This window comes from Elgaria multicarinata, chromosome 2, assembly GCF_023053635.1.
Source record: "Elgaria multicarinata webbii isolate HBS135686 ecotype San Diego chromosome 2, rElgMul1.1.pri, whole genome shotgun sequence".
Taxonomy (NCBI): domain Eukaryota; kingdom Metazoa; phylum Chordata; class Lepidosauria; order Squamata; family Anguidae; genus Elgaria; species Elgaria multicarinata.
Genome location: NC_086172.1, coordinates 169261834 through 169286553, shown reverse-complemented (window position 1 = coordinate 169286553; position 24720 = coordinate 169261834). Strand labels below are relative to the sequence as shown.

Here is a 24720-nt window from a genome sequence, read left to right as displayed (position 1 = left end):
ACACCAGGGCAAACCGTTCGTGTAGATGAGCCCAGAGACAGAGTTAGACTGAACACACAACTTAGAGATGGCTGTAGCTGAGCCCTGAGAGGCTGGCTTGCCACCCAGAGTGTTTTAAGAGTGCTTCGGAGTTGAGCGGTTGTGCGGGAGGAGAGGAGGTGGAGGCAGCTGGTGGCGGAGGTTTTTAAAGTAAGAGTCACTGGACATGACCAAGCAATAAGCTGCAATAAGCAATATTCTCAGCCACAGGTGCGCAGCCTGGCTGGATCCTCGGGAGACTTTGGGGGAGAGGGAGAGATTGTTTGAGGCTGGAGGCTTTGGTGTGGCTGCAATGAATTAGAGAGAGACACAACAGAGGCTGCACAGACAACCCAGAGCCACCTGTTGTAACTTAGCCCCACAGTGCTGGCGTGCAACGCAGGGCATTAGAAAGAGGGTCTCAGAGTCGTGTGTTAGTGCAGGAAGTAGACAGGAATTTAAAGTCTGGACGTGCAAAGTGGTGCCAACGCACAAGCCTTGAGAAGCTAATGTATGATGTGTGATTGGGCCAAGTAGTGTCCACCGCCCACAACACCCACCCTAATGTTAGAGTAGAGAAACTTGTGGCAATCGTACATAAGTTTTTTAAAAATTGAAATTTAAAAATAAAAAATCCAGCTGGCCGGCAGCAAACCCTGTTAACGGCAGCAGCAGCTTGCAACGAGCGAGGATACAGCCAGAAAAATATATTTGAGGGAAGGGGAGAATGTATCACAAAGAGTATAGCAAAAGCTACAGAAGTAGGAGTGAGTGAAGTTAATTTCAGATACATTGAATGTCTCACTTGTTCTTTATTTCAGTGATTTTATCATTAAGACGTTATGTAGAACTGTTTTTTCTTAATTGTGTGCTGTAAAATCAGATACGTGACCAAGGCTATGTTTGGGTGGGCACACACACACCCTTGGTGCTGGATACGCCCCCTGGGGCTGGACATGTTGGTGGGCACGCCCCTTGGGGGGGCAACCATTTTGTCCTCCTTTTTGGTTTCCAAAATATGGTCACCCTACAAAAAGCACCCAATGATCAGTGTTCGAGGGAGAAAGGTTGGGCCAGAAGGAGGCCTGTGTTGTTTTTTAAAATAATGGTCTTTAGTGTCAACCCACCCACCGCAGTGTAGATGCCAGGAGAGCTTTCCCTAGGGAAAGAATTCCTCCTAAGAAGACCCTCTCTCCAGCTGCCTAAATTTTTGCACTGGGGGCACCCTCAAGAGGGCCACTGATATCAACGCGTGGACAAGCTGATGTGGAGGCAGGCATTCAATGGCTACTAGTCATGATGGCTACCTATTCCCTCCAGTGTCAGAGGCAACATTCCTCTAAGTAGCAAGGGGGTCTTCTTTCCCTCAGGTACTGCTTGTGGGCTTCCCATGGTCAGCTATTTGACCACTGTAGGAACGGAATGCTGGACTAGATAGGCCTTTTGGTCACCTCCAAAATGGCTGCTCTTATGTTTCTTCACACCTTGCGCCCTGAGTTGTGCAGGGCTTTATGTGGGGGCGCATTCAATCATATTAGCGCTTGTTATTTATTTATTTATTTATTACATTTTTATACCGCCCAATAGCCGAAGCTCTATTGGCCTTTTGGGTAAGATCAGCCTGACCTAGCTCACAGGATTGTTGTGAGGATAAAATAGAGAGGAGGAGAATCATGTAAGCTGCCTTTGCAAGAGGAGAAAAGACAGGATATAAATGAAATAAATAACCAACCACCTTGATTCTGAAGTAGTCCAATCCCAGGTGGCCTCCACTGCATTTAACAGTTTTGAGGTGAATATATGCTTCTTCTCAAAGGAGAAAACAGCAGGTTTGTGGTTTAGCTGCCTGGGCAGTTTCTCCCACCAATCTGACCCCTTTTCATCTTTCAGTGGGTTTAAATGATTAATGGCATGAAGAACATAATACCTTTTAATGGCAAAGTGGGCTTACTTAGCGATGGTAGAAAAGAGGCTTTGGGGAGAAAACTGCTGGGTTAAGCCTGTAGGTATTTAGTAATTTGCTTCTAGCAAATTAAAGCAAGGTCTTTGGTGACCAAAGTTCACTCATTCGTTCTCTCTCGCTCTCTTTTTTGTGTTCAAGTGTGAGAGCCCAGGAGACAGAAGCAAGCAACCAAGAAACGTATTTCTGTTTTATTTCTCACCTTTGCTTGCTTACAATATGTCTTGGTTCCAAAACACACATTACTTTATATGCTTAACTAGCTGCTGCATTTATTTTTTACTCTAGAGTGAGTGCAGGGCCCTGATCCCATTTGGGATTCTAACCCTGCCCCCTCCTTGCTACGGTCTCATTCGGGATCGGAACAGCCGCGCCTGCATGTGGATCACTATTTGGCCATGTATATTGCAGGTGTGGAGGATCTAATCTGGATCAGGAGTCTGGCAGGAGTGGGGTGGGGGAGTAGGGTTGAATCCCCCTTCCCTCCCATGCTACTGTCGCAGTACGGATCGACACCCCTGCACTTGCTCTAGAGTAACACAAAAAATGGCATAATTGCTAGCTACTTGTTTAAAGTAACGTGTGCTTAGCACTTAAGAAAACGTTAAAGCACCATAGTGAAGGGATTTACAGTTTTTTGTTGTTTATAATATACAGCAAGCTTCAGCAAATATGCCAAGATCTATATTGAGACCTCAGCTTTATTCAGTGAAATAAATAAAACAGAAGCTTCTTACTTCTTTCAATATCAGAAGCTACCTATGCTTTGTTACCTTTTTTCCTTAAAAAAAAAGATTATACAGAAGCTCTTTCTCGTCTTGGGCTTTAGGGATAAGCCGTTTCTCTGATTAGATTAGGAAGAAATGATCTTTCCTAGGTGTAGCACATCATGTGCCACTGCATGTATTCTGGAGTTTTAAAATGCTTCCCCCTTCCCTGCTGAACCAGTAGAGAACTACACATGGTCCTGAGGTAGGTTTTGCAATATTTTCTTTTGTGCGCCGAGGCTGGATATAAATTCGGGTCGTTCAGAAGCACATAGTATTTGTGTGGCAGCACGGGCTTTGAACTTTGCTTTCTCGATACACTGCTGGCATAAAATGTTTTAGCACCGTTGGTCAGCAGTGAAATAAACACCTAAACCACAGTGGAGTCCTAAGCATGTGTAATCAGAAGTGAGTCTTATTAGTGCCCATGGGACTTATTCGCCCGGCAATGTTTAGGATTGTAATCCTAAGATTTTATTTTATTTCCCCACCCCACAGCAAGATGGTGGTGTGAAAGAGGGATTGCTGCTCTTAGTATTTATAATGATCCTGTTTTTGCTTCTGCTAAACAGGCTTTTGCAGGGGATTTATATTGTTTCAAAAACCTGCAAAACCTGTTTTCTTAAAGGTAAAGGCAGCAATGGCACAAAAGAAATGGGTGTGTTTGTTTGTTTGCATCATGGACAATGAAACAAAACTCAGATGACTCTCTCCATTAAAAACCTATGTGCTTTTATTTATTTATTTTTATTTATTTGTGATATTTATATCCTGCTAAATATAACAAAATATAATAAATTGTAAAAGACAACATTAAAAACAATTCCAATTAGAATAAAAGAAATAGAAGGAGCAGTAAGATGGAGCAGCTTGATTAATTTAATTACAAGCCGGGGAAAACCTGGGTGAGCATGTGCGTTTTCAGGAGGTGTTGGAAAGATGACATATTTTCTCCCTCCCGAAATGCACAGTGGAGGTTTTTTCAAAGGGTGGGTGCTGCTACCGAGAAGGCCTACCTTCGAGATATTGCGTGGCGACATTCCATTAATTTTGGGATGACTAGCAAGGCCTTCTCTGATGATCTTAAAGGCCGACAAGGTATATACAAGTGAAAGCTGTCTGTTAGATATCCAGGTCCCAAGTTGTTTAAGTCTTTTAATGTATTTTTTTAAACTTTGTATTGTTTTTCTATTGGCCTTTATATTGTATTTTACATATTTCTTATGTGTACCACTTTGAGGTCTTACAATATCAAGCGGTATATAAGTAGCTTACATAAATAAATATTTCTGTATTTATTATATTTATATCCTGTTTTTCGCCCTCTTGCAAGGAACCCAAGGCAGCTTATATGGTTCTCTTTCTCTCTATTTTATCCTGACAACAACCCTGTGAGGGAGATTAGGCTGAAAGTCAGAGACATGGCCAAGTGTGGGAATGGGACTAGAACCTGGATCTCACGAGTCCCAGTCCAGCACTTTAACCACTAGGCTTTCGTCATGGAACTCAAGGAGGTATACAGCAGGTTTTCAGGTAATCTCACCTTCAGGCAGTGACCGGACTCCTTTCCAGGCCTTGTTTAGCTTCAGCAAGGAGTCAGCATCGTGTGTCTTTGCACCATGCCCTGCAAATTCCATGCTTGCTACTGTAAATGCAGTTCTGCCCTGAGAATATGTGATAATGAGGATATTTTATAGAAATACTAATCATAAGTTATTGCTACATTTTTCTATCTATAAATAACTGCAAAAAATGTGCCTCCTGAGAGCTGCTAAAATTCACCATCCCTGCCAGATAACAGAATCAATCAAAAGCCCAACTGATAGTGATGTTGTAACTAACATCAGCCAGCCTTAAAAATAAGGCTGCAATCCTATACCCAAAATGAGACGTTTGAATAAACATACATAGAATCACTGTAAATTACTCCCTTAATATTTACAAAGTCTCCCAGACCGGATCCATTGCAGATGATTGTTACTTGCCCCTGGCTATCAGGTGAATATTTTTGGCAAGGGAGATGCTGGCTGAGGATGGTGGGGAACACTGCTTTAATATTTTTGAGTACAGCAGGTGATATGGCCTCTGGGTAGCTTGGGTGCCCATTTCTGTACGTTTTCCAAAAGATTGAGGGGAGCCTATTCTAGTCTAGAATATAGAGGTGTAATAATAATAATAATAATAATAATAATAATAATAATAATAATAATAATAATTTGTTACCTGCCTCTCCCTCTGGATCGAGGCGGGTACAACATGAACGCGAACATTATATTATATTTATTTATTTATTTATTACATTTTTATACCGCCCAATAGCCGAAGCTCTCTGGGCGGTTCACAAAAATTAAAACCATAATAAAACAACCAACAGGTTAAAAACACAAATACAAAATACAGTATAAAAAGCACAACCAGGATAAAACCACACAGCAAAATTGATATAAGATTAAAATACATAGTTAGAACAGTAAAATTTAAATTTAAGTTAAAATTAAGTGTTAAGGTCTTCAGTTGGTGACGAAAAGAGTACAGTGTAGGCGCCAGGCGGACCTCTCTGGGGAGCTCGTTCCACAACCGGGGTGCCACAGCGGAGAAAGCCCTCCTCCTAGTAGCCACCTGCCTCACTTCCTTTGGCAGGGGAGTTATATTAATTAGTTATATTAGTCGTTGGTTTCTGTTCACCACTCTGCTGCTAAGATCATCTTCTTGGCTCGCCGCTCTGACCATGTTACTCCACTTCTGAAATCTCTTCATTGGCTTCCAATTCACTCCAGAATCCAATACAAACTTCTCCTGTTGACCTACAAAGCTTTTCACTGTCTAGCTCCTTCCTATCTTTCCTCTCTCATCTCACACTATTGTCCCGCTCGTGCTCTTCGCTCCTCTGATGCCATGTTTCTTGCCTGCCCAAGGGTCTCTACTTCCCTTGCTCGGCTTCGTCCATTTTCTTCAGCTGCCCCTTACGCCTGGAACGCTCTTCCAGAACATTTGAGAACTACAAGTTCAACCGCAGCTTTTAAAGCTCAGCTTAAAAACTTTTCTTTTTTCTAAAGCTTTTAAAACTTGATTTTGTTCTGACTTTTACACTGTTAGTTTTACTCTACCCTGTGCCTGTTTGGTGCATTCTCTTCCCCTTCTTACTGTTTTATTATGATTTTATTAGAATGTAAGCCTATGCGGCAGGGTTTTGCTATTTTATTGTTTTACTCTGTACAGCACCATGTACACTGATGGTGTTATATAAATAAATAAAATAATAATAATAATAATAATAATTAAAAGGCACATTTAAAATTCAACTGGGTAGGCCTGCTGGAAGAGATCTGTCTTTATGGCTTCCTTAAATTCCAGAAGACTGTTAAGTTGACGAATCTTTCCCGGCAAGCCATTCCACAAACTAGGAGCGGCAGAAGAAAAGGTCCTCTGGGTAATAGTTTTCAGCCTTGTTTTTGTTGGCTGGAGTAAATTCTTCCCAGAGGACCTGAGTGCGCGGGGCGGATTGTACGGGAGAAGGCGATCCCGCAGCTAGCCTGGACCCAAACCATGTAGGGCTTTAAAGGTGATAACCAACACTTTATACTTCGCCCGGAAACTAATTGGCAGCCAGTGAAGAGATTTTAAAACTGGTGTAATGTGGTCCCCCCTAGGTGTACCGGTGACCAGCCTGGCTGCCATATTTTGAACTAGTTGAAGTTTCCGGACTAGGCACAAAGCGCATTGCAGAAGGAGCCTTGAAGTTACCAGCACGTGCACTACCGTCTTTAGGTCTTCCAACTCTAGGAAGGGGCGTAAAAAGATTAAAGCAGGAGGTTTTTTCATTTTCTGCTGTGTGCTTGATGAGGATCACAGGGTCCATCCAATTATATGTTGGTTGGAGATGGAAGCAGTGTTATTAATAATGAATGGGAAAAGACTAGACTGCAGCGATATGGATTCCACACTCACCCCCTGAGCTTTTGTTACAAACTGCCCATAATGATCTTTAGATGCGAACGACTGTTATGCTTTTTCTTTCTGTCTGTCCGAGGGTCACAGTTGTGTGCCTGTGCTCCATTTAAAAAATTGTGCATTGGGAATCTTGGCACATGAGGGTTAAATTGGGGAAAGAAAAAAAAAGCCCACCTCATCAGCATGGTGTGGAAATATTTTGGATTCAAAGGAAGAGAGAGTGTACTGCTGCTGCAGTCAAAGCGGCAGGAGGCATCAATTAAAAGTTATCTCTTGGGACGCTGCCCTATTTTAATGCATGGCGCTCCTTCCTCTGATTTTGACCAGGCAGTATTTTTAGCTCAGCTCTCAAGCTCATTGTCTGGAGTGAGCTGGTACAATGTCCTCTTTGTAATCACTCATTTTATTGTCATTGACTTTTTAGCCGGGTAGGGAGGGGGTGTTGGTCTCCTCCTAAAGCACTACTGTGTTAACCTGGCTCCTAGACGCCTTTCCCCAGCTGGTCATCCGTGTGGCTAATCCTTTTTCTCCCTCCTTCCTTTCCTTTTTGCTTTTACCTGTGCCACATAGGTGGGAGAATTCCAAATTCTTGCAAAACTCCCATTCTAGAGACTCCAGGCGAATATACTTCGGGAGGGAGTTCCGAAATCAGGGTGCCACCACACACAAGGCCCTAGCTCTGGCAGCCACCCGTTTAACCTCTGAAGGCAGGGGAAGCCAAAGAAGAGCCTCTGATGAAAGGCTTAAGCAAGTCCACATGGGAGAAGGTGAAGGCAGGGCCTGGGCGTCTCGCTTACTTACCTGCAAAGTGGCACAAGCCACTTTGGAGTTAGGTGCGGCAAGTGTTTTGGTAGTGTCCCATTCAGAATGTACAAGCAGGGCTGTCCCACGCGACCGCCGGCTACAGATTTATCAGAGCGCAGCAACGGTCTTACGTAGAGGTGCTATATATGCGGAGGAAAATGTGAACCGCCCAGAGAGCTCCGGCTATTGGGCGGTATAGAAATGTAATAAATAAATAAATAAATAAATAGATACTATGCCTGTGTCTATTGTGTCTTCATTACCCATCGCTTCATGGCCCTTGGCGTGAGGAAAGTCTCAGGTTCATTCCTTGGAATCTCTAGATTTTAAAAAAGGAAGTCTTAGCTAATGTCAAGGCTTAGGTTCAGCACTGTAGTGGGCTTTGTAGAATTGGAACAGAAGTAGTCTATAGAACAGTATGCAACAATATAGAATTGTATACAGCTGCAAAGTTACCTACAGCTTGTAACTGGAAGTCCACAAAGCAACTGACTAAAGAGCAGTGGATTAATAATGGCTAATAATGAGTAAGGAATCCTAATGAAAAGGAGAAGGATAATGATGATTATATCAATTTTTCATTGTTAGTTTCATCAAAACAAAAACAATAAAACAAACAATAAAATAAAATAAAAATGCAAGTGTAGCTACATATATTACAATATTCTAAAAAAAAGCAAAAAGGAGTAAATTACACATGGATTTATATTTGGATGGTGAATGATATTATGACACCAGGTTTCCATTAATTTCCGATGCTGAGGTACTTCAAACTTAAAAGTTCCAACATTGTACACCTGTGCACACTACTTTTATATGTTCTAGAACTTAAAAAGTTCATTAGGGTTGAGCTCCAGCTTAGGCTATTAATTCGAAATGTTCCAAAAAACAATAACCCTGCAGTTATAGACTTGAGATTTATAATTGGAGAAATCCTTTATTCTTAAGAGATTGTGATTGAAATATTATGTACGTTCTTTTTGTTGTATTAATTTAGTTAACATTATTTCAAGCTGAAATAACATTTCATGAAGGGAAAAAAGAACAGTCTGGGCCTATTCAGCCTCTAGCGTGTCAGAACCAGTGTGGGTTTACGCCTGTTAGTGTTCTCACAGAGAACTTCTAGCCTCCCTCCTTGCCAAGGCCAACAGGCAGTTGGCAGTAGGGTGACTCCCCCCTGGCTCTGTTTTGAGAACGCTGACAGAGATAAACTCACACTGTTTCTGAAATTCTACAGGCCGAATAAGCCCGGACTCTTCTAGACTATTCCTAAGAGTGTGTGTGTCTATACAGTCTGTATAGACTGTACAGCCCATAGTGGCTGTGCAGTGGCGCTGCATTGCTTAAATGATGCAGCCACCAACTCGCAGCCTCATTGGGATCCCCCCCACAAAAAAACCTGTAGGTTTTCAAAGTGCTGATTTTCGGCATGGTGGATTTGATTTAAATCACAATTTAAATCACTACTCAGAAAGACTCGATTTAATCATGTGACTTCCCCCCCCCTCAAAAAAAAGTACACTCTTCCTCGCTATATTTTACACAACTCAAGAGTTACCAAAGGCTCATTCTTGCTGGTATAATCTTAATATTTACAACCAGATGAAGGTTTCATTTTTAGAATAGCAACTTTTCAGATTGCAGTTATATCAGAAAATACTGATTTGGTTATACTATTAGAAATACATTGTAGATAGATAATTATGAAATTATTGCGAGGTGATCTATCTCCAGTTTAATAGGTTAATCATTCATATTTGGACAACTTTTCTGCTGTACTTTATTGGAAGGAGAAAAATAATCTTACAGAAACCTCTGGAAGAGCATGACATTATGAATGGATTAATGGAATTCATATACCCAAAAATTTAAACAGCCTCATGCTACATAATTAAAAACTAATCCTTATTTCATGATGAATAACCTTTGGACTATAATGTATTATAAATAGAAAATTAACTTTAGATAGATTTTTTCCTCAAAAAGCATTTTATTAAAAGAAATCCAATTTAAATTTTAAAAAATCCAATTTAAATTTTAAAAAATCCAATTTAAATAAAAAAAATCCATTTTTTTTTAAAAAAAAATCATTGATTTTTATCCACCCTGATTTTTGGCGACTTTTACTTTTGTTCTGGCTGAGATCATGGAGGCTGTTTGGAGGACTGCATTACTGCCTTCATTATTTTGAAGAACTCAAGCTGCTCATTATATATATAGAATTTTTGACCAAGCTCATATGCAATTATATACTGTAACTTTGTATATAATTGCATATAATTGCATACAGTATTTATATTGTGTTATATATTGGAACTTATTGTGTTTGTACGAAATAACCAATCCCATGAAATGTGTGTGAATATGGCATATACAGATTTCTTATAAATAAGCTGTTCACGCAGTATACCTGCTAATAGTTGGTTTATACGTGGTTTGGTGCATATGCACTTTTGTTGCATCTAGAAAAACTGCCACGAGTAGAGAGATAATATAATAATAATTCAAATCTGACCTCCTCCAGCCCATTGTTTTGAATAAGTTACAGCTGTAGGAGCTGATCTGTGAAGAAGACACATGCCTGTTAGTTTGCTATCACTGCATCACGCTGTCACCAAATAGTTCAATATTTATCTAGGCAAGTGCTTCAGCTGACCCCAATCCTGTCATTGAAATGGATGCTCTTGCCCACGGTACCCTCCCTAGGCCGTCTGCTAGAATTGATGAGGCAAGAAACGTGCTTGAATGAATTGGCACCATCTGGACAGACCGGCATAAAGTTACGTCGGAGGGTGGGGATGGTAGATGGGTGGTTAATGAGCCATGCTCAAAGGGACTAGTTCTAATACAATTAAAATGACAGAGCAGCTTAGTTACTTTTCATTGAAGCTTCATGCGCTGCTGGTTGAGTCGCTCACCTGCTCCTTTACTCGTGGTTTTTTTTCCTGTGTTGTGGTATCTTGCCCCTGCTGGAGGAATCCTATTATTATTATTATTTATTTATTTATTTATTTATTTATTTATATAGCACCATCAATGTACATGGAGTAAAACAGTAAATAGCGAGACCCTGCCGCATAGGCTTACATTCTAATAAAACCATGATAAAACAATAAGGAGGGGAAGAGAAAGCAAACAGGCACAGGGTAGGGTAAACAGGCACTGGGTAGGGTAAAACTAACAGTATAAAGTCAGAACAAAATCAAGTTTTAAAAGCTTTAGGAAAAAGAAAAGTTTTTAGCTGAGCTTTAAAAGCTGCGGTTGAACTTGTAGTTCTCAAATGTTCTGGAAGAGCGTTCCAGGCATAAGGGGCAGCAGAAGAAAATGGACGAAGCTGAGAGTTAGGGCTCCCAGAGACAGGCAACGCCGTGGAGCCAGTCATGTCAAGACATCTTGGGAAGCCTGAGCCCTCGGGGAAATCACCTATAGCCCATCCCTGCAGGAGCAGGGGAGTTCTGCCTCTGAGGTGGAGGCTGGATGATCACCTAGCCCCCGAGAATATTGTTGTCTGAATAGGCATGCCAATTGGGATCCTTTGAGAAGAATTTCTTGATTACAAGAAAGATCCTCAGGAAGAAAGGACTCCTTTGGAGCAAGGCACTCTTCCTGAGTAGGACTTTTCCCGAGGGCCTGTAATGCATTGCAGTGGATCCCTGGGTGGGACTCAGGAAGCTCTGGCTATATAAGCCTTCAGTTTTAGCCTAGCTGTTATTGGGCCCCCGTCTGTACGACAATGGGATTGCTCCTCATTGAATATAAACCCGAATTTTCATAGATTCGAATCTACGCAAAGAGCGTCACGCTGCAGCAGCAACAGTGATTTATCTCCTGCATTTTTTTGGGGTAGTGTAGTTATTAATGCGCGCATACACCCATACGATGGTATGGAGTAGAGACGAGCGAAGCTATAAATTTTATCTGTGGAGCTCTGCAGCTTCATAGAAAATGAAAACTGAGGGCGGAAAGGAACGAGGCAGCAGAGGAGGATGCTAGAGGGGGACTGACCTTTTTATTCTCCCAACATTTTAACAATCTATAAATTCATTTTAACATGGTGTTTTAAATTTGTAATTTTGCATTGCTGCTGTTTTTATCTGGTTGAGCTTTTATATTGTATTTTATATTATGGTTTTATACTGTTGTTTTATACTATGAATGGTTTTAATTTTTGTGAACCGCCCAGAGAGCTCCGGCTATTGGGCGGTATAGAAATGTAATAAATAAATAAATAAATAAAATATTTCCCTGCTTTTTTGCCTTTGCCTTTTGGATTGCCCAAAAAATTTACTTTGAGACAGATTCAGCTGTAGTAGGATGTGCGGACAGAGATATATGAATCAGTAAAACCTGAGCTCATCTAGGGTCTCTGAATTCTGTCTTGAAGCTTGTTCTAACTCATATCTGTATCATATTACAAGCTTTGTCCTCCCCTTCTCCCGGCTCCCTTCTCATGGAAACTTGTGTGTATTTTTGTGGGCATGTTCCCAAATGTATGCATCTGTCATGCACATGAAATATACACATTATCCTCCCATGGGTTAAAGCTTGTTTTTGCCCATTTTTCAAACATGCACATTTTCCCATGCATATTTCGAAAGCATTCTCTTCTTCTTCTACTAATCTCACTTCAAGCTTGGAAAATGTGCAGACTTCGCAGATTGTGTGCAGGTCCATGTTTGGTTCCGGTAGATGCAAACTGAGTAAATCCTGGTTAAAAAGGAACTTAAACAAATTTTTTTAAGTGGTGTATGGCCAGGTATTTATATGTATTTTTTGGCTCCAGGTCCACAAGGCGCATGATGCAGCAACTTAAGCAGGTCTGGATCTGGTTGGTTGCCTGGATCGAACCTGGAAACTGTCTTCCAAGGGGAAGGGGTATAGATCAGTGGCAGAGCACATGCTTTGCATGCAGAAGGTCCCAGGTTCAATCCCCGGCATTTCCAGGTAGGGCTAGAAACCGCCCAGAGAGCTGTGTTTATGTGTATGTGGTGGGGTAAGATCCGGGGGTGGGAGAAGGGTTATGCACCTTCCACTCCTGTCTTTCTTGCTGCTCTGCCAAAAGTCATTCCCTCCCAATCTCACAATGGGCTTGTTCAGACGACACTGAGGGCTCTGTAACCACGCTTCTCTGTGGTTAGCACCAACCACAAGCCGTACACTTGCACACAAAACCATTAATCCTGTCTGGTTCCGGTTTCCTTAACCACACGCTAACCACAATGCAGTTAGATGAGCGCCTGAGTCCTCCGAATGCTCCGCCCTGTGTCCCATGAGCCCTTGCGCTATGAGAACTGGCAGTTGTGCGATTTAGGCTGCTCTGTACGGCCAGCTCTATGATTGTGGCCTTTTAACCACAGCTGCATCGCATAAGACACCTTTAGCCAAAGTTAATACTGTAAAGCTGCTGCAGAACATGATTAATGAAGCCGACCACAATGTGGTTAGTGGGGATACCTGGTTAAGGAAAAGCCATGTCAGATGACACCGTTAACCCTGCTGCTTAACCAGCATGGTTAACAGTGTTGTCTGAACAGGGCCATTGTAAAGTAGTCGTGCTATTTCACCTCCAGCGACATGAGGTAAAAGCGGAATGTGTACTTCCACCGTTAAGGAAAAAGCACAGGGGAAACAAGCATGTGGAATTGGTAGGAAATCTTTTCATAGCTGCAAAAAGTCGTACCTGCAAAATGGGAGATTAACCAGCACCCCTTTAAAGGAATGGATTAATTGAATTAAACCAAATTAATAGAATTTGTTCATTTGCGTGAAGGTAGACAACACAAACAAAAATTTGATCAACCTCGGATGCCACTCATTTTTATATGCAAAAGCAGAGGGAGAAAAGCATCCAATGAAGTGAAAAGAAGGGAGAAACGAATTCTCAGGATGCTGAACTTTTTATTTGTTGGTTGCAAAGCCCGACACGTTTCGGCCTGTACCTTTTCAAGGCCTTCTTCAGGGGGTTGTAGGAAGATGTCTGCAAAGATCTTCTTATCAACAGATTGTAATTCTCTGGTTGTTAATAGCGAGTGTTGATAAGAAGATCTGTTGATAAGAATATCTTTGCAGACATCTTCCTACAATCCCCTAAAGGAGGCCTTGAAAAGGTACAAGCCGAAATGTGTCGGGCTTTGCAACCAACAAATAAAAAGTTCAGCATCCTGATAATTCGCTTCTCCCGTCTTTTCACTCATTTTTATATGAAAAAATATATAATTTGGACATTAAAAAACTCAGAGCTTTGGCATTTTTAGTGTAAATTTTTGAAGTGGACCATCATGTAACTGAGGAAAAATAAGAAGACTTAGGCCGCAGCTAGGCCTAAGGTTTATCCCAGGATTGTCCTGGGGTCAAACCTGTTCATCTAAGTGCCACACAGGGCATCCAGCGCTCAGACAGGGACGAACCCGGGATGATCCTGGGATAAACCTTAGGTCTAGCTACAGCCTTAGAATGTCTGTTAGTTGTTAGAATTACTTGAGCATCCATGGGGTATTTTGTGCTAAATTGGCTTTTCAAATCCTTAACCCTGAGGGAGTTTTATATAATTTCCAAGCCACGATAAACATGCACCATAGCATTAAAATGAAGGCATTTCATTTGTCCATGAAAAGCTAGTTTGGGGTACATATTTCCAGGTGGAGGCTTGTGCGTTTTTCTTTGAAATGGGAACTTCCCAAGTAGAAGTCATGTGTTTGCTGCTGTGTGTGTGTGTTTAAAATCCTTCCAATGTTTGCAGTTAGCTGTAGAATCATTTGGCCGATCTCTGAGAGGTGATGTCCCGAGTTAGCAATTTGAGAATGTCTTCGAACAGCTAAATGTACACTTTCTAAGTAAATAGTAAAAAAGAAAGAAAGAAAAGCCTGAAATAATTGGCGGTGTGTTCACAGGACTGGAAAAATCCCCGTCTACTTTGTTCATCTGGTGCCTAAAATGTTAATCGTGATACTTGGGAATTCCAGGTTTCTTTATTTTTTTCAGATCTGCATGTTGGACCTAGTAAACTTGGGATCATACCTCTTGGCTATGGGCTTGGTACACAGCACTGGGCAAATTACTTTTAGGATGAATTAGAGATTATGCTAAACGTGGCTGCCACCCAAAACATCCACCGTCACCAGTCTGCTTCCCCTCTCCCACTCTGTAATATCTAGAACAGCTTTTCCCAACCTGGTGCCCTCCAAATGTGTTGGACTGCAACTCCCATCATTCCCAGCCAGCATCTCCATTGGCCATAGTGCACTTCCCATCATTCCCAGCCACCATGTCCATTGTGGGGCTGTGGAATTATGGGAGTGGCAGTCCAGCACATCTGGTGGGTACTGTCATAAATCACAGGAATTGCAAGATAAGCAGCCGCTAGAGTAGTTATAAAACAGTCCCAAGGTCAATACGCCAGAGATATCTGTCGGGAGCCAAGGCAAACAATGCCAGATTTTAGGGATGCACTGAGGAATGGTTGAAGTTGTTCAGGAACAATCAGAGCTGAGTCAAGGAGCTGGCAGGAATGCTACTGCGATGGATCAACAGAAGCAACCATTGCTTCCAGCAGCCAAACTGAATCTCAGGCTTGCCTTATATTGTGAGGCTGATGGTTAAGTGAGGCCAGCTGGGTTGAGCTGCAGCTGTCTTCTGCTTGCTGATGTGCTGAGACCCTCCCCAAACACTCTCAGGCTCAGCTGTTCTGTTTTTGTCCTTTAATCCCAAACTAGGCACAACAGGTACCAGGTTGGGGGGGAAATTGTGAACCGACCAGAGAGCTTCAGCTATTGGGTGGCATAGAAATGCAATAATAAATAAAAGCTGAACCAGTATAACTCACATCTGCCTTCTCTAGCTTGATGCTTTTGAGCTATAATTCTCGTCAATCCCAGCCAGCCTGGTCAATGACATCAGGATTTTCTGATTTCCCTGCCAGCAGCTTTCAATTATTTGAAATGGAGCTGGGGGAATGCAGAACATCATGGCTTCAACCATCATGAGTCACGCTAGGTTAGGGTGACCATATGAAAAGGAGGACAGGGCTCCTGTATCTTTAACAGTTGTATTGAAAAGGGAATTTCAGCAGTTGTCATGAGAACTTGCTGAAATTTCCTCTTTATCACAACAGTTAAAGCTGCAGGTGCCCTGCCCTCTTTTAAATCTGGTGACTCTAGTATAGCTCCTGTTGTGATGAAGAGGGAATTTCACCAGGTGCTGCATGCATACAAATGACACCTGCTGAAATTCCCTTCTCTATGCAACTGTTAAAGATACAGGAGCCTTGTCCTCCTTTTCATATGGTTACTCTACACTGGGTGTTGCACAAGGAGGAACCGAACATGTGGTTGTTGGTTTTGGAAGCAGCCATGAGTTTAGAGTAATATCTTGTTAGTCCCTTTTTCTCAGTCTCAGGTTTCCCATCTATGAAATGGGCATAATGATGATCTGTTCCAAAGTGTCACCTATAACAAGTAAGACTAGTATTTTAAGGTACCTTGTTGCACAACAAAAATGCTACATCAAATATAATTATTAATATGGAAGAATAACAGGCAGCACACATCGTGGCAAAGAGCTTGCAGCAGAGGCATCTCTAATGCTTGCCAGAGAGATAAAGGAGTAATTATGTATTTCACGTTCTAACCTGCCCCATCCTTAATGCTCTGGGTGTGTTATATATCATTTGAAAATGATATATAGCCTGTATACACATAGAAAATTGGCCCGTTCATGTGAATGGGACACAGATACTGGGGGAAGGCATGGAGCTAAATCTCTCCATTTAGATCATAGATCAAAGGTGTAGATTGTTAACAGCTGCTGCTTTTGAGTAGCTTCTAAAAAATTAGAACTGTTGGGGAAAGGATTTCATTCTTCACTGTAACTCCTAAGATTGTAACTTGAGGTTAAGGCCTAGTGCTGATGTAATGTTGGCTTGTTCTTAACTATGGTTATATGATCATGATCTTGCACTGTACTGGAGTTAATTATGGGTTAAGGTTATCCTGGTATTCCACTTAGCCAAGATTTAAAACCACGATTTGAAGTTCGTGAATGAATGCTGATTAAAAGGGTAGCATTCATTAAGGCTGCAATCCTATACATTGGGGGAGGGGTCACATGGCTCATTCCCCCCCCCCCCGGCCTTAAACTGCCCCCAAATTAGCTCTGGTGACAATGGCAAAACAATTGGTATTTATTGCTGAAATTTGGTTGCGAATTGCCTATTTTGCCACTATCCCCACCAAAATTTGGCAGTGCATAGCTGCCAAACCCAGGGAGAGTTAGGGTTGAAATTGCCCCTGAAAGTGCCCACCCCTGCTATGCAAACTTACCTGGGAGCAAGTCCTGCCAAATTCAATGGGGCTTGTGTTTGAGTAGACATGTATAGGATTGCTGTGTAAGGAGATAATTTCATATGTAGTCTCATTAACAGCTTTAAGAGTATTGTTGGGGCATTTAGATGGTACAGTAAACTAGCTGAAGAATCAGGTTGCCGGCAAATGGGAAACAGTCAATGGCCGCACAATTAGGACTGGTTGGGAAGAATATGGACTAATCTCTAGACTATGAAAGTGACCCATTAGTGTAAGGTTAGGAAAAGCAGTGAAGGTGTGTATAGATTTAAGACAATCAACAGTAGTAAAAAGGAGTTTGTTTTGTATTGAAACAGGAGATACAGTCAAAATGACATATTAGAAATCTGTGGATGGATAAAAGAATGTTTGTTAGGCCTTCAATGGCTTTAAAGGATACATCTATGCTGGAATTAACCACGGTCAAGTCTATCCAGGTACTCCAAATAACCAACATTTGAAACCAGAGTTTGACATTGGTTAAGAAATGCTGGTTGAAAGAGCCGGGCAATTTCAAAAATGCAATTAGTGAGCGGTTGGTTTATAAACACTATTTTAATTAAATTATTTTCCTCTTAGTGTTTCAAAAGTCATGCTTGGAATAAATAAGTTCTTTTCCACTGTCTTGAACCAGGTAGTGAGATCTGCCAGAAAACGTCCCAATTTTTATTTTATTTTGCTTTTTTCTGTCCCCAGAGACTACAACCACTTACCGCACACCTCTTTATGGACAGCCATCATGGTGGGGAGAAGACGATGCCAATAATAAGTTTGAGCCAATGGATGACCGGAGGCCAGAAGAACAGTATTCAGGTAAAATTCACATAGCAGCAACAGTCGTGTAAAGCATGAAAGTGATAACATGAGAAGAGCCATGCCGGATCAGCTTAAGGGTCCATCTAGTCCAGCACTCTGTTTACAGTGGTCATCCAGCTGTCAACCAGGGACCAACAAAGCAGGACATGGTGCAACAGCACCCTCCCACCCATGTTCCCCAGCAAGTGGTGCACACAGGCTTATTGCCTCGGATACTGGAGGTAGCACAGCTTTAAGGATAACAGCTTTTCCCATAGGGATCATACCTGAACATGAAATTTCTCAGTATTCCCTTGCTCCCCACTTCAGTGCTCTTCAGATATTTGGACTGTAACCCCCATCATTCTCAGCCAGAATGATGGAAGTTGCAGTCCACCACATCTGGAGGGGTACCAGGTTGAGGAAGGCTTTTGAAATCCTTCCATGCTTAGTCAGTATCTCTGTATTGCTATAGCAGATATTGCATATCCCTTCAGCGTGTCTTGAATCAGGCCGATGGGAGCACATTGATCAGAATGACCAATTGTGGAAGGATTGCAAGGAAACGGCTCCTCACAGTAAGCAACGAAAGCCTTTGTAGAAGATTTTTGTATTGTAAGAGGGATTTTTTAAGCAGGAACATAAGAAAAACCATGCTGGATCAGACCAAGGGTCTATCTAGTCCTGCATCCTGTTCGCACTGTGGCCAACCAGCTGCCCACAGGAAACCCGCAAGCAGGAGATGAGCACAACACCACCCTCCCGCCTATGTTCCCCAACAACTGGTGTACATAGGCATACCGTCTGTGATACTGGAGGTAGCATGAATCCATCGAGACTAGTAGCTGTTGATAGTCTTCTCCTCCATGGATTTGTCCAATCCCCAAATTGGTAGCCACCAGTACATCTTGTGGAAGTGAATTCCATAGTTTTAATTGCGCTGTGTGAAGACGTCCTTCCTCTTATCTGTACTGAATCTCATGGGGGGGACCCTGGGTTCTAGTATTATGAGAGCGGGAGAAAAAGGTCTCCCTATTCAATTTCTCAATGTGTGTGGAGAAGTTGGTATGACAGAAGGAAGCCAGAGAAGGGCAAATGCATTATAGGCATAAGAAGGTGTGTGTGGCAGGAGGCCACAAAGGTGGGAGCAAGAAAATGGGACAAAGACAGCTGATGATGCCAGGTGAGCTCTCATAGAATTCAGAAAATTAGGAAGGCAACAAAGTGTGATTCAAGAGGGGCTGAAAACGGAGGCGTTCTTATCTGGGCTTTATCAAGAGACCTTCACCATGAAGGACATCTTCTACTTGGACCTTCAAAAACAATAGCAGCAACTTTTGATAGCCATAATAAGCCAAGGCTTCAGAATCATAAAGTGTTCACTGCAGCAGCATGACTTTTGAAAGCTTTATTTATGCTTATACACATGTGTGCAGATTTCTAAACAGAATCATACCAATTATAAATTTCTGGAATAACCATTTTCAAGATAAGAGTATGTCCTCCCCCTCCGTTCTGTAAACGCTGCATCCAGTTCTGCACACCACACTTCAAGAACGGTGCAGACCAGCTGGAGGGGGTTCAGGGGAGGGCAACGAGGATGATCAGGGAAACAAAGCCCTATGAGGAGAGACTGAAAGAACTGGGCATGTTTAGCCTGGAGAAGAGAAGACTGAGGGGAGACATCGTAGCACTCTTCAAGCACTTGCAAGGTCGTCACATAGAGGAGGGCCAGGATCTTTTTTCGATCATCCCAGAGTGTAGGATGTGGAATAATGGGCTCAAGAAGTCCGGTTCGGGCTAAATACCAGGAAAAAAACCCTGACTGTTAGAGCAGTATGACAATGGAACCAATTACCTTTGGAGGTCATGGGCACTACAAGAGGCATTCAAGATGCAGTTTGTCAGCCATCTGTCAGGTATGCTTTGATGTGGATTCCAGCATTGAGCAGGGGGTTGGACTCAAAGGCCTTATATGGCCCTTCCTACTCTATTTTGTGTTCTTAATAAAGGCAAACAACAGAGTTCTGCACAATGTGTAAAACACAGCAGCTGTGCCAACCTCAGCTTTATGCTGTTTTCCTCCTTCACCACCGTCACTATCGCCCTCAATTCTTTTGTTTTGACCCTTTAGAAAGAACGAAAGACCTAGCCCAACACGAAGAAGAAATCAACGGCAACATCACAGGCTACCGGGATTCTCAAGGCGAGTCTGTCTACTCGTTCCGAAGGGAACCTAGCTACTTTGAAATCCCAACGAAAGAATTCCAGCAGCCACTGAAGTCCCCGGAGGCACAAGTCCACGAGATCCCCACCAAAGACGTTGACGCGGCGGTGCTGCCGGTTGTGCACAGCCACGCATCTTTTACCATTGAGTTTGACGACTGCACCCCGGGTAAAATCAAGATAAAGGACCACGTCACCAAATTTTCGCTCAGGCAGAGGCGGAACCTTGGCAAGGAAGCCGCTCACGGGGAAATGATCTCGGCGGAAAGCAAAGTGGCTGATTGGCTGGTGCAGAACGACCCGAGTCTCATGCGAAGGCAGTCCCCAGGAGATGATGTATACAGTACGAAAAGCGACCTCCCAGTTCATGTCAGGACACTGAAAGGTAAGCACCTATGTTATATGAATTGCGGGCTATTGTCTGGGATGATAATTTGATATAGATCAGGAAAGGAAGAAGGAAAATGTGGTATTGCCAGCATTTTGGAATACCAGCTCACACACCATATTACAAACTGGGTCTAAGGCCATAGCTAGACCTAAGGTTTATCCCTGGATCGTCCAGGGGTCAAACCTGTTCATCTAGGTGACACACAGGGGATCCAGTGCTCAGGCAGGGGCGAACCCTGGATGATCCCAGGAGAAACCTTAGGTCTAGCTGTGGCCTATGTCTCTCTGAATGTGGGGCCGGTGCGTAAGGGAGTTTGGCCTGCTGTCAGCCAGCTCTCTTAGCTGGTTCCCCATCCTTCCAAGCATCTGAGGCTGGGACAGCATATTCTTGCTGTTGGAAGTAGAAGAAGTCTTGCAGGCTTCTGCCTAACTGTAAATCAAGGTTATGCAACCTTTTTGGCCCTGCATGTGATGCTGGCTTGGGATCGACACATATGTAAGAACACACACACACACACACACATCCTGGTGTACACTTCCATGAGCGTATACACACCTCCCGATGATCCTGGTAGAAATCACTCTTTCCTTCTCTAAGCAGTAAAGAAAGAGGAATCTATATCAGGGGATATGGTGGCAGGGAGGGGTCAGGGTACCCTCTGAGGGCTGCATCTAAGACGTTGAGGAGACCTCATGCAGCCTGCAGGCCATGGCTTGTGCACACCTGCTATAAACGATTCCCTGCATGGGTTCATGGCATGTGTGGTGTTCTATGGCTCCCAACAAATAATTTAAACCAGGAGGCATAGAAAGCTACCTCTCCCATGGACCTCAGCAAGAAATGCCATTTCCAGGTAAACAGAAGCCTGCAAGGCCTCTCCTGGCTTCAGCAAACCCTCCCTGTCATCAGTTTGGAAAGTTGAGTTTGCCTGTAAGGGAGGAAACTAGTAAGGAGGGTGGTATTTCAAGGAAATACTCAAAAGATCAGAAGCTTTTTTTTTAGGGGTGTGTGTGTGTGTGTGTAAAATTCCCTGTGAAACTCAGAAATGCCAAATGCTTTCCAAATGGAGGAGAGGGGAGACCATGACGTACCAGTACAGTAGTAAGTCTACTCCATCCCGTGGCAGTCCTAATTGTTTTCCAACCTAACAGGCAACCGGCATGAAGATGGAACACAGAGCGACTCCGAAGACCCAGTAGCCCCAAAACCGGAGAAGGAGACGGCCAGCAACGACCAACTGGCTGAGCAAGCCAAGCTCCAGCGCCAGATTCGCCGGGACCCCCAGGAAATGCTCCACAACCAGCAGGCCTTTGTCATAGAGTTTTTTGACGACGACACGCCTCGGAAGAAGAGATCGCAGTCTTTCACGCACAGCGGTCACTCTGCCCAGAATGACGTGGACCCCACCTTGAAGGCCAAGATGGAGAAGCGCAAGGTGACCGTGCCTGCCGAGAAACCAGGGAGCGTGGTGCCCTCGCCACATCCGCCCGCCGTCGGAACCAAAGGGCCGAGCAATTCTTTCACCACCCCGAGAGCCGGTTCCTTTAAGAGGGAGAAGACGGAGGAGCGGATCAGCTCTTCTACGTCCTCCACTCCAAGGACAGCTGTTAAAAATCATGGCAGCGTAGGGAGGAAGTCCAAAATCGCTCAGGATTTTGCCGCCGAGTGCTTACGGGAGAGCTCTCAAGCTGGAAAAACCAGCCCTGAGAAGCCACCTCCCTCGCCAGCGCCGCCCGCCCCACGGGTCGTCGTGGTGCCGTCCGCCCCGGAAGCGATCCTGACGCCGGCTGTGGATCCTAAGGTGGTCAAAGCTCGGAAACACGAGGAAGAGGACAGCTTGAGCGAAACGGGCACGTACACCATTGAGACAGAGTCGCAAGATAAAGAAGTAGAAGAAGCTCGGAAGATGATTGATCAGGTAAGGCTATCATTCATAGAAACTGAGAACTTTGTGCGTGTTTTTCTCCAGTTATAGTTTGCTTCGCAGTAACATCAGGAGAAAGGCAATCAAGCCTAGTGCGAATATAATGCTTCTGATCTCCAACCGTGCTTAACAGAGAATGGCCCTGTTCAGATGGCGTGGTAAGTGCCACGACACAGGCTCTGAACACCAGACCTCACGTCCGCCACCACTTATCATGGGGCGACACAGGCTCTGAACACCAGACCCGGCCGAGGCTACTCCCTGCTCAAGCCAAGCACCACCGCTTGGTACGTCTGAGGCAAGGGATAAAGCCCACCTTCCTCCAAACTATGTGGAGAAAGGGGTTTAAAATGGAGAAGGATTTTAATATATATAATAATGCGCTGTGAGTTATATCTGCTGAGGTGAATGATTGTCAGAGTGGGTGCTGAATGTGTAAACTTAAGATGATAAATGCCAAACAGACACGTGGGATTTTTGTGGTAGTTTTAAAAACAAAACAATTAAAATTTATTTTTAAAAGTACATAAGCTTTGTTTCAAATAACAACATTTAAAAACCTTTTTGAAACCTTCCATACAATCCTGTCACTCTCACATTCGCGCTTTTCCTTTCTCTCACACAATCACTCTTGAACTTTCTTTATTCTCAGTATTGATTAATATACTTCCACTACGTGCACACCACACCCTAAAGACACCACTCACTACACTGACTCTCAAATTTCCCAGAACTTAAGTACCATAAATACAGAGAGCACTACAGACTCTAAGAGTACCTAACAAGTCTCCCTGAAAAGCTTTTCCCTGAAAAGAACAAGAACAAGAACCCACAATCCCCTCAGTCCTTCCCTTATATATCACTCCTCCCCACTCCCAAGACATTCTAACTCCGCCCACTCAGGCCAACATTCTACAAACCACAGACTTACAAACTGCAGACATACATTTGGAATTGACTTGTGGAGTGTAACGCCACAGTAAGCCACAGTGGTTAAGCATTTTGAGCTAAATATTATGGCTTAGTGTGTTGTGTGAACCTTGGCTTAGCATGTCGAGTGAATTCTTCCTAACCATAGTGGCTACATAACCATGGTTTAAACAAGCTGACTAACCATTTGCTGCAAGAGGGTTAGCTGCTTAACCATGGCTTAGAGTGTTGTCTGAACAGGCCCGAAGAGAGGGCTGCAGGATCTCATAATCCTTCCCTCAGCCCGCTCTGTTCTTGGCCATGAATTCTCTCCCTGACATCTGGCTAACCATGGCTCGTGTTAACCAGGTTCTCTCTTAACCACATTTTGAACCCTGGTTGGCTAGCTTCAAACCCTACTTTATGTTGGCAGCTGTGGTTAATAATAACCACGATTAAAGTTGGTGCAGATGGAACCCTTGAGGATGCTGTGCGGAAAGGGAGGGGAATTCTTGTGAAAGAGGGGAGGAGTTGGACAGAGGAAACATGCAATCCTGCAGCATGCCCCGATCTGTGTTAATCGTGATCCAAGATTGAGAGTATCCTGCCAACACTGGAACGAAACGTTGTAGCAACTAAGGCTGTGGTGTTGAATCTCAGGCCCAAGGGCCTCATCTGGCCCACCTGGGGTTCCAGTCAGGCCCTCCAGAGTTCCCCAAATGGCCACGCCCATTTCCCCACCACTGGGTGGTTCCCACTCTCCTCCACCTGCCTATTGTTTCATGTTTTCCTGATGTTTGCGCATTTTTCCCCATGCAAAAACGTTGGAATGCCTCTCCTAAGGCATACTTCCTGGCACTAAGAGCTAAACTAGACTGGTGTATAGTTTGGTATATTGGCTCCACCCACTTTTGCCTTCAGCTCCACCCACCACTGGAATATGGGCCTCCCAAGAGCTTTAAGAGTTTCAACACCCTTGAACCAAGGGCTAGTTCTCACAAACTACAGATGAGGTGGTAAACTTGTGTCTGGGCTGCAGTACTTCAGGCTGCAGGTCTGGGCATCCCTAACAGAATGCATCTCCCTGTACCTAAGAAAATAAGACGGCGACAACTAGAACTGTAAAAATAGGAGGACTGCCAATTGCTTGGCCGGCCACAACACATGGTTTCCATGCCGTGTTCTGCTTGGTAGGTCCTATGTTTCGCTGGCATGCTTTGCATCAATGCAACTTCCATTCTGGAAATCATTATTTTTCCACTCCAAGCTTACAGTTCCTGGCAGGCAGGCAGTGAATGTGGAATGATTTTATTTATTTATTTATTATATTTATTTCCCAGCTTTTACTCCAAGATGCCCAAGGCAATGTACACGATTCTCCTCCCCTCCATTTTATTCTCACAACAACCCTGTGAGGTAGGATAGGCTGAGAGGCAATGACTGGCCCAAAGTCACCCAGTGAGCTTCATGACCAAGTAGAGACTACAACCTGGGTTTCCCAAGTCCCAGTCCAACCAGTACTAACCATTTTACCACACTGGCTCCCAGTGATTTCTCAAAGTTGCCTTTCTTCCTTCCATTTGATGGATTGGATGGACTTGCTTGGATGGACATGTAATGATATTACATTTATATCC

General features: G+C 43.4%; 1 protein-coding gene across 1 annotated transcript in view; it reads left to right on the top strand.

Annotated features, from left to right (window-relative positions):
* CEP170B (centrosomal protein 170B) overlaps positions 1 to 24720 on the top strand; it is a 110709-nt gene that overhangs the window by 50339 nt on the left and 35650 nt on the right. The window contains exons 7-9 of the mRNA XM_063118161.1: positions 17535 to 17651; positions 19768 to 20244; positions 21402 to 22168. Of these exons, the coding sequence (XP_062974231.1) occupies positions 17535 to 17651; positions 19768 to 20244; positions 21402 to 22168 (1361 nt within the window). The remainder of the gene's footprint in view (positions 1 to 17534; positions 17652 to 19767; positions 20245 to 21401; positions 22169 to 24720) is intronic.